This window comes from Crocodylus porosus, unplaced genomic scaffold (assembly GCF_001723895.1).
Source record: "Crocodylus porosus isolate Cpor-Errol unplaced genomic scaffold, CroPor_comp1, whole genome shotgun sequence".
In the NCBI taxonomy this organism is placed as follows: Eukaryota; Metazoa; Chordata; order Crocodylia; family Crocodylidae; genus Crocodylus; species Crocodylus porosus.
Genome location: NW_017728932.1, coordinates 15413475 through 15424037, shown reverse-complemented (window position 1 = coordinate 15424037; position 10563 = coordinate 15413475). Strand labels below are relative to the sequence as shown.

The window sequence follows — 10563 nt, the reverse complement described above, 5'->3', positions numbered from 1 at the left end:
CCCCGGGGCCCGCCAGAGGCCTTGCGGGCGGGGGGCTCTCCAGGCTGCCCCGCGGGTCCCCGCTAGCCGGGCGCGGGGAGTCGTAGCGGGGGGCGAGGGCTTCAGCGGCCTCGCGGGAGTCGGCAGCGCTGCGGCGGGCGCGGTGTGCCCCTTGGCGGGGCCGCGTTAAAGGGCGTCTCTTTGCACTTCTGCAGAGTCCCGTGTTCTCCCCCAGCCCCCTGCTCTCCAGCGGCCCCCCGCGGCTCTGGCCGCTGTCCTTCGGAGAAGGCGTCGAGCTCGACCCGGTACCGCCGAAGGAAGTCAGGTAAACGTGGGGCTGCCGTCGCTTGGCGCTGGCGCAGCGCGGTCGCCTGCGGGGGTCGGCACCTGAGAGGAGAGCTGCGTTTTGTAGCGCTGGTTCTCCTCTGCCCCTGCAGCCGCGCTGAGTCCCTGTCACCCATGTGAAAGGTTTTTCCGGGGATGGCTCTGCTCATCTCACCTTAGGATGCTTTCTAGTTCGTTTGTAGGGCTGCTAAATTCTGCTTAATCTCTGGGCCGGTAATCACAAGGGAAGATCTTCAGAAGGGGTAACGACCTGAGAGATTGTTTTATTAGGGGGCAGGAGCGCCACGTTCCCAAGCCGGTGGTTTTGCAGCAGATGTTTTTTCTCTTACCAACCCGCGGTGATCTTGCGAACCGGAGGGAAAGGCACCTAGTTGGAGGGGTGGAGTTTTATTTTTACTTTTTTTGACCGCAGCGTGCCAGTTTCGAGCACGTGAGTCGTTCTTTGGATCAAAACTGGAAAGGGACAAAGGTCCCAAGTCTCTGCCTGTTCCAGCCCACGTCGAACAGGCAGAGCGATCGGGGACTCTGATACTGGGACAGGGGCAAACTGCTGCCTTTTGTTTGGAGCTGAGCACACCCAGCTCTGAGTATGCTGGCGTGGGAAAGAGTGCTTTCCCTGTGCCGTGCGCGCAGGCCATCGCTCCTGTCTCGCGTGACAGAACCAGGCATTTCTTCATATTGGAAATACTCAACTTACTACTGTAATGTTTTTCTGCCTATGGGAGGTTTTTCTTATGGCTACAAAGGAGCTTATCTTGGATGATGCTCCCATGTCGAGAGGGGGGAACTCTCCTGCTGGGCTCGGGAGGGGTAGGAGTGCAGGAGATGGTGTCTGCTTCGTTAGCATTTACCAAAGTCCGCTTGTCCAGTCTCAGTGGGAGCCCTGGCACCTGGCAACAGGCACCTGCACTCCAAAATTGTTGTCTCAGCCCCCCCGGACTCAGCTGGCTGAACTGCGGGAGCCCGGAAAGTCCAGTGGGAAAGGAGATGGGACGTAGCCCGGTGCCTGGATGGGGTGGGTGCAGTCCAAATGTAAGGTGGGGTGGAGGAGATGGAGGGGCTGCTTTTTTCTTTTTCCCCTGAATGAGAGGGTAAAGAGTCGGTGGAAGGATGGTTTCTTTTCTTTTTTGACCAGGGGAGCAGATCCTCATAGCTCGTTTTGTCTGTAGATTTTGAAACACTTGCCATTTCCAAGTTGGGGACACTGGTCCCAGAGGCAAGCAGCTCTTGAGGTGACCCAGGGGCTGGGCCCCAGGCCTGTGCCCTCCCCACGTTGCTTCCTGAAGGGGCCTGCCAAGAGCGCGACTCCCAGCGAGCACTAAGTGGCGCTGACGCGGGTGTCTCTCGTGCTTTCTAGGTACACCTCCTCCGTCACGTACGACTCGGAGAAGCACTTCATCGACGATATCTACATGCCCATGGGGCTAGGCCTGTCCGCCTGCAGCCAGACCGTCATCTGCATCCCGGATTGCACGTGGCGCAGCTACAAGTCCGAGGTGCGCTTTGAGCCGCGGAACAAGCCCCTCCGTTTCAGCAGCACCACCATTGTGTACCCCAAGCACACCAAGACTGTGTTCACCACCACGCTGGATTACAACTGCCGGAAGGCCATGCGCCGGTTCTTGTCCAGCGTAGAGCTGGAGTCGTCTGAATGCGCTGGGAGCGATTGCCTCCTGGATGGTTGCTGAGCAGCCTCTGTCTCGCTCGCTGCGATCCGTCCCGGTCTCTATCCTGTACTGTACTAGCTCTCCGATAGCTAAAATGGGTAAAAGCTCTCGCTGCCCAGTCCGTCCAAGGGAACCTTATCTGTCGCTACCTCTGTCCTGGCTCATAAGCACAGCTTTAAGTATCAAAATGGCCTGCACTTATTTTTCTATGGGAATTTAGCTTTCTAAGGTATCGGCTTTTCTGCCTTTACAGCTGCAGATTCCCCTCTTGCCGCAGTGCGGTAGTCAGGGAAAAATAAGGGAAATGTGTCGCTAGAGGAAAAATTATTCTCTCTCTCATGGAACAGTGGCTACCACCTGGAAAAGTATACCTGACTCTTCACGGCGAGGTGTAAAAACAGCAGCCGTTCACTTTTGCTGCAAAAATATAGCTCTCGCCTGAAAACAACAATCCATCACCTACTTCACTTTTGATCACAGGACTTGGTCTTTCATAATAAAAACAGCAAATCCTGAAATTCTCTAGAATATTTTAATAGATGGAAAAATCCAGAGTTTTATATTTAAGCAATTCCCCCCCCCCAAAATTTTCTAGATGAACCGACGCCTGGTTTTTAATTTAAATAGAGGAGGAGCGAAGGAGTTTTAGTCAGAGCAAGAGTTAAGCTGCTTGTGCAGCACGGGGCAGCCGGCACGTAAAGGGCACCAGGCTATATATTTTCCAGGCTCCCCATCTGCACAACCTTACAAAACTTCTCCGTTAGTTCACAGAGCTGCAGGATTGTGCAACCCTGTACTTCTCGGTGCCACGCACTAGAGTTTGCTGGTATCCCCTGAAATGCGCAGTGGTGAATGCCAAGCAGAAAATCATCCCCGGGTAGCTTTGAAGTTTGTGAAGTGAGGCCTGGAGAAAGTAGAAGCCAAAGAAACCAGTCCCTGCTTGTTGTGAGCCCTCGTGGAGCAGCCACAAGGAGAATTTCAGAAAATCCACTCTGCCAGCAAGGGCTGACAGAGGAGGCAGAAATTTGGTGATCCACAACCCAAGAAGCTAATAATTGCTTTGGGGGGAGCTGTGAGTCACGTGCAAGGAAGATGGTTGCAACAGAAGAAATGCTGGACTTTCCACTAGCTAGATCCACTGCTAAGCCTCTGCTTTCCGTTGGCCTTTTCCGTGCAACTCTGTGCTTTCCATCAACCAGGACAGTGGGATGGGATAGCCACCCTGCTGGACCAAACCAGAGTGCCTTTCAGCAAGAAAGCAGTTAATCCCGGGAGGAGAAAAGGGAAGAAGCGACCCATATATGCTGAGACTGCTCCGCCACTATCTGTGTTAGCCTTTTACACACACGCACATTTCTAAATCTACAAAATCGTCATTTCTGTGTTGAAAGAAAGGAGAGGAGTGTGGAAAGCAGCTGCTGTGGAAAGCGTGGCTGCTGTTTTTTGCTGTAGTGCAGCAGCCTGGGACAAACTCCGTAGGGACCTGTTCTTGCCTTCTTCGTGTGTCCTGAAAGGCCCCCAAGGGAGGTCAGTCGCTCTTCAGTAGAGTGCCAGCCAGCCTGAAGTCTGCCTCCAAGAAGGGGAGTGGTGTGGAGAACAAACGTAAGGGTGAATGGATTTCATCTGCACTAGCAAGGAGGGCAGAATTTGTCTTGGCTGGAGACGGCTGCAGTAAACTTGTTCGTGCAAGTGTTAGGAAAGGCAAGGGGAGGGGGGGTATCCTGTATTGCAGTAGTGGTGTGAGCTGAAAGGAATCATGGGACTGAAAGCACAACAGGGGGAGGAGGACTTGGGTTGGTTTGGGGGTTCTGTTTTGTTTTTTACTTATTTATTCATTGGAATCAGTTGTTTCTTTCATCTGTGTTACCTGCTTCACAAACCAGACTTCCTAAAATGCTTCCAGGGGAGGTGTGGGAGGCTGAGGTTGACCAGCCGGGTCCATAAGAGACTGTGGGTGGGACGAATCCGATTGTGACATGATTCACCCCGGTGAATTGGGGAACAAGTCGCTCAAGAACGACTGTAGTGAGCAGCGAGAGCTTAGCACCAGAGGTATTGATCCTGTTCTGCACGAAACAGGTTTACTCTGAGATCATTCCTGAAATCTTTCTTAAAAGCGCTGTCGATCAGGGGAAGCGTGTGCTCTAGGCTCCGAGTGTGAGGAAGAGTTCAGGACAAAGCTTTCCCATGGGCAGGGGTATTTGATAACTGCTTGCTTTGTGGTTTCTGGCACCTTCCTCTTGAAACGACCATTGTGGAGATAGGATGATGAAACGGATCGGGTCCCCGGTTTGCTTTGGTATCGCTACCCCGTGAGCTGGAGAGAGGTGTTCTTCAGACTTGGAACCATTCCTTGTTTCTAGGTAAATCAGAAATCAAAAGGACCTCACATTGTGTCACGTGTTCAAACACCTGTTTTTAAAACAAACGATTTCTCTGTGTACTTTTGAAAGGTTTTAATTGGTGGAGGATGGATGACTTTTCAAAATCGCTCATGTTACTTGGTTTGCAAAGCCCCAGCGATCACTGTGCCAGATGTCTTCTGACGTCTGCGACATTTCTCGCCCCTCGTTTTCAGCTTGCTTTTTTTTTTTTCATTTCACTAATAATAAATTATCTGAAAACTGTAATTCAAGGGGAGTCTGTCTCTCAATCAGAGCCTGATCAGCTAGCGATTGGTTTTGAATGCAAAATGGTGTCACAAATGGCTGGTTCATCTGTGCAGCGCTTGCTGGCTGAGAGCTGTTACTGAGGCCAGTGGTGGGTACTTGGAAGTTTAAGGTATAATTTATTATACTATTTACCTAGAAATAAAGATCTATTATATCCAACAGACCTTAGCTCCCCCGTTGTCTCCCTTCTATCAAACCTTTCTGTTGTTAAACTTTCTAGTAAGCCATTGCAAGTATAAAATGGCCCATAAAAATGTAATACAAATGTGATGGCTTTATCAGTTTATTAAAACACTTGAAAACATGCCCTTAAGACAACTGAAAATCCTTTCCAGCAGGCATTTGACTCTCGCATCTGGTACGGTTTTATTCTTAAAGAGATGGTTTCTGAGGGGTACTTGGGCACGTTCCTCACATGAAGCCCATGTCCTTTTCAAAAGCACCGAGTACTTGGATAAAACTCTTTTTTTTTTACTAATGATTTTAAAAGTGGACTGTTCAGGTGCTTAGATGTGAAGGTGGCGGCTGTGGTATACAATCGTGGTTAGATTTTGTTACGTGCTGAACTTTAAAAATAATAGAGTGTGACAGGCTAGTCTTTTGGGAGAAAAATGATCTTATCTGCCTCGATGCGTAATGTCTTGTTAAATACTTATGAATTTCCAGGCCTGTGGATTTTGTTTGTCATATTGCTGGAAGCGTGGGAACGACGCACTGGGGCACCAGTTCATCAATTCATAACAGGCTTTTTGTTTACTTTTTCGCTCATTTGCCTATTCATTTGCAAAAGCCCTTGACTCGTGTGTAACGACGTTATTGGAATCTAGGGAGCCTTGAAACAGTTACAGAGCACCCCCCGCCATCGCGAAAGCGCCTGTGGCACTATGCTGCCAATCGGAGGCAATGGCACTAGGGTATCGTACAGAGTGACAATACTAAGTGAAGCAGCAGAGCCTTATTCGAAAGAGCCCTTCTGAACGACAAACAGGGATTGAGTAATATTTTAAAGTCAAAGGGATACGTTTCTGAATGCCTGAGGGAAGTGACATAAATGTCCTGTGTCTTCAGACACTCAAATCCGCTATCTAGCGTCTTGCCTTCAGTCTGCCCTTGGCTGGTGGTGGGGTTTTTTTTAATTTTATTTGAATGGGTAAAAAATGGTTGCTGAATGTCTGTATGGGAGATGGTACTGGATGTGGGGAAAGGTGGGTGTCAGTGGCATGGCACAGGAATGAGGTTTTCTCCATTCCTGTTGGCCAAGTGGACCTGTAGCTGGATGCTCCAGAGCCACTTCCCCAGTGCAATCAGCATCCTGACCAGAACAACCCTGCTGCCCGGGAGAAACTCAGTTTGGGCGTGTTCTTGTTTCTCACCTAAATTTCTGGCTCTAGGCCCCATACAATGAGCTTTCATAACTACAAGCTAGTACCATCTCGCACTGAGAGAGCAAGCCAAGTGTTGAGGACCTCACTTGTCATTCTGCAGCTGGCCCTATGGGAAATGTCGCTGTGCATCATATCAAGTCCGGGAGGTTCTCTCAGCTTCAATTTTCCCATCTGCAATATGGTCATATTTCCTAATACTTGCCTATTTCCTGAGTCGTTGTGAGGATTCATGCTTTTTGGTCTGGAGAACACTGAGATAATCCAATGGCTATTGCTTACAGACACCCTATGAGCAGTTAAAGCTGGGGTGGGCAATTATTTTGGGTGGAGGGCCACTCACTGAGTTTTGGCAAGCCATCGAGGGCCACATGACAGGCAGCTGGGGCAGGCAGATAAATATTACTTTTCTAAATTGTTTAGGGGCCCTGCGGGCTGGATAGAATGGCCTGGTGGGCTGCATCCAGCCCGTGGGCCACATTCTGCCTACCCCCGAGTTAAAGGGAGTATGTTAGGATACGGTGTTATGGAAAGTAGCACTTTTAATAAAGCCATTGAAAGAATGGTTTGCTGGCCACCTTTCAAGTAACTTTTATTAAAAGGTTAATTTGAACATGGCACATGTACATCAAGAAAAACAAGCAATCTGCAGGCATGGGAAATTAATCAAACGGTGCCTTGAACAAAGGTCCCTTGTATAGCGCTCACAAAAACACACCGTGATGATTTACAGTTTCCTGAGAAATACTGGGCTGGCTGCAGATTACAGCTCAGATACTGGTAACTTGCTCAGTTATCAGGAATGTGTCACCTTTGCCTCCCTGAATATAGGAGCTGGAGGAATCCTCCACCCTTCCTGTTTGCTCATCTGCATTTGGAGCTGCGCACTGCGGTGAAGAGGAATGCTCGGGAGTTGGATGAGATTCTTTGGGCAGGTGCTGTTGGATATACAGCTCGTAACGTTTCCTTCTGTTCAGCTTATAGATGCGCAGCCTTTCTTCCTCGGCAGCAGGATCCTCCAAAACTCCATCCCATCGCAGGCTGTCATTGACCTGGTCAGAGAGGTCCTGGTCTGCTTGGTTAGAGCTTGAAATGGTGGAAGTTGGTAATACAAACGTGTTCATTTCTGCAGCAGGCTGAATCCCCTTTGAAGGGTCTGGGGTCAGGCCAGTATTCTTGCTGAGACGTGAAACTTCAAGCAGTTGGGTTTGCTGCTGCTGCTTCCTGCTTTTCCCATGATGTTTATGTGCTGCAACGAGAAATACCATCAACAGAAACCTTCCACACATCGCTGCCACTGCCGCTCACAACTTTACTGCTCTTCTGGAACGTGACCGATACAGACCCAAGCCCATGATACCCAGCACAGGTGCATCATCCAGGAACCAGATTTTTAACACCACATGAACAGCATAAAAACTCCTGCTTGAGGAGAAAGAGGTGTCTAGCACTTAAGCACATTGTAGAACAGTACAGCTATGCAGGATTTCAGCATATTAATAGCATATCTCCACCAGCATCCTGCTCATTGGATCAAAAGGACCATTAAGATTTTTTTTTTTTAAATAGTTTTGTGCACTTGGGGTTTTTTTCAGTGCAAATGTCATATGTCATAAACAGTTTGAGGAAAGAGGAAGTTGGTTTTTTTTTTTTTTAAAAAAAAAGCCTGGTAGAAACTAAAATGAGAAACCTTTGTCCTATCATCATTTGAATGCCATTCAGGGGTTTCTGTGTTTTAATGCCCATATGTAAAAGAGAGGGTCTTTGTGTGAAGGAGCTAGCAGCCCCAAATTGGGAGTGGGGGGGAAGTTTGTTACCCAATGTAAGTAAGTGGAATTCCCATTTTAACGTGTGCCCCCAGTTAAACAGCTAGCGAAAAGCTCACACCACCTCTCTTGTAATCTATGCTGGCACTATTGTTTTAAACACTTGTTCCATTTAGGCTTCAGCTTCCAGCCATATTTACCCAAACTCTTGTAAAATCAGTGCTCTTTTTAAAAAAAATGGAAATTGCATGTTTTATTCTGAGGTTTTTTATTTTATTTTTTTAAGCTCTGATCCTTTCATAGTACAAGTGGCGTGCTTCACCTCCAAAGAAGTCTCATACAACCAGTTAACAGCCCTTGTACAAGCAGAGCAGACCAGAGAGATCTGTGCCTGGTGGAAGCGACTCCTCCCCCATGAGCAAGTTTGGAGAGGAATCAGTGCCCTGGTTGATAAAACAGCAGCGTCAAACTCTGACCAGTTTGACTCATGCCAATAAAATCTTAAATGCATTTACCCAAAGCTTCCTGTGCTTTGTACCCGAAAACTTGCAAAACACCCCAATTTTCCCAACTGTTTAGCTGGTCTAATAAAAAATATCACATTTACCCAAAGAAACTCGTCAGTGCAGGGAAAGAAAGTCTCCTCATACTTGCAACCTCCCCAAATCTAGCAGTCTATCTGTGAAACAGCCTAGTCCTTGACAGGTGTCTTATGCCTCCTACTGCCTATGGGAGGTAGTGACATGCCCTCCTAGTGTGTGTGTGTGTGTATTTTCCCCCACAAAAAGGTAGGTATGTTTCTAAAAAGTGACTGTCAGTAAAAGAGGCCTGGGCCACCAGGCTGTTCTTTCAACGTTTGGGTGCTTGTCTTACGGGACGATCTGGCCTTGGACAGGGGGCGGGATCTGATGACCGTGCGAGGTCCCTTCCAGCCCTCATGGCCATGACATCTATGAACTGAACCAGCGTCTCTATCTCCAATTCTTCCCTGGGATAATGGCACCTGCTCTCCCGTCTCTCCGCTGCCCTGGCTGAAGGATGCCTCCTCGTCCCAGTGCCCCATTTGGGCTTATTCCACTTAAACTCCAGCTTAGGGCCCCACAATACAAGGGGCCTCCAAATAAAAAACCTGGACATTTTCACTGTGACGTGACAAAAAACCAGACCTGCGTATGGCTCCGCAGCTGTTATTCACACTGAGTCCATATCTTTGTGCAGAAATAACAGTAATTCATCTTAAAATTTCATGAAAATCCATTCTCGTGGATTACTTTTCTCATATGGGGCCTCTTATAGCCGGATGTCACTTAAGGCCTCATCCGGCAGTGCTGCCTTGTCCCATTTTCTCTTGCCGGGCGGGTAAGGCGAGTCCGGGCGGACCTACTGATGTTGGGGGGTAACCAGCATGGGTTCGTGCCAGGCCGATCCTGCCTGACCAACCTGGTCCAGTTAACAAAGAGCTGAGATGGGAAGGAGGAAGTCAATGTCGTCTTCTTGGACTTCCAGAAGGCCTTCGACACAGCGTCCCCCCCAGTTCTGGTGGGCAAGCGGAGGGGCTGCGGCATGGGCGAACGCACGGTCACACGGGTGGCAGACTGGCTCCAGGGGCGTCCCCAGAGGGGGGTGGTGGATGGTTCGATGTCGACCTGGGGGGTGTGGGCAGTGGAGTCCCCCAGGGCTCGGTCCCTGGGCCGGTGCTGTTCAACATCTTCATTAGCGACCTGGATGATGACACCAAGCTGTGGGGAAAGTGACTGCACCGGCAGGCAGGGACCGCATCCAGGCAGACCTGGAGAGGTTGGCGAAGCGGGCGGATCTGAACAGGACGCGGTTCAACAAGGACAAGGGCAGGGTGCTGCACCTGGGCAGAGGGAGCCAGCATTACGGTTACAGGTTCGGGGCTGCCCCTCTCGGCAGCACAGGGGCAGAGAGGGATCTTGGAGCCAGGATTGGCTCCAGGATGAATACGAGTCGTCAATGCGACGAAGCAACAGGCAGAGCCAACCGCAGCCTGTCCTGCATCAACAGGGGCATCACTAGCCTGTCCAGAGAGGTCTCGCATCGCCGGTCGGGCCGCGGCTGGAGTCCTGCATCCAGCTCTGGGCGCCGCACGTCGGGAGGGACGCGGGGAGCCTGGAGAGGGTCCAGAGGAGGCCACGCGTGTGGCTGAGGGCCTCCGTGGCCAGCCCTGTGAGGAGAGGCGGAGGGACCTGAATCTCTTCAGTCTCCGCAAGAGGAGACTGAGGGGGATCTTGTGGCTGCTACAGCCTTATCAGGGGCCAGCAGCAGGGACTCGGGGGAAGTCTGTTCCCCAGGGCCCCCTTGGAGGCGCCCGGGACAATGGCCACAAGCTGAGGGAGGAGAGGTTTAGGGTAGATATTAGGAAGAACTACTTCACGGTAAGGGTGGCCAGAGCCTGGAACAGGCCCCCCAGAGAGGGGGTGCTCTCACCCTCCCTGGGGTCTTCACGAGGAGACTGGACAGGCACCGGCTGGGGTCTCATGACCCCTGCACCCCCAGTGCGCCTTCCTGCCCGTGGCGGGGGTCGGACTCGATGACCCGTCCGGGTCCCTTCCCACTCAGTGAGTCTCTGAGTCTGATTGTACCGATCCCCCGCGCGTGGAGCGGGGGCCGAGCCGGGGCTGGCACGCCCACGCCATGTCGTGCACGCGGAGGGGCAAGGCCCCGGCGTGTCCTGCACCCGCGCCCAGCCGAGCGGGGCATGCGGCCCAGCTCACCCGTCTCCCCTGAG

General features: G+C 50.8%; 1 protein-coding gene across 1 annotated transcript in view; it reads left to right on the top strand.

Annotated features, from left to right (window-relative positions):
- Window positions 1-4969, top strand: part of RFLNB (refilin B) — a 5210-nt gene extending 241 nt beyond the window's left edge. Inside the window, exons 2-3 of the mRNA XM_019545313.1 lie at window positions 195-304; window positions 1682-4969. Coding sequence (XP_019400858.1) covers window positions 195-304; window positions 1682-2012 — 441 coding nt within the window. The 3' untranslated portion in view covers window positions 2013-4969. The remainder of the gene's footprint in view (window positions 1-194; window positions 305-1681) is intronic.
- Window positions 4970-10563: the final 5594 nt, after the last annotated feature.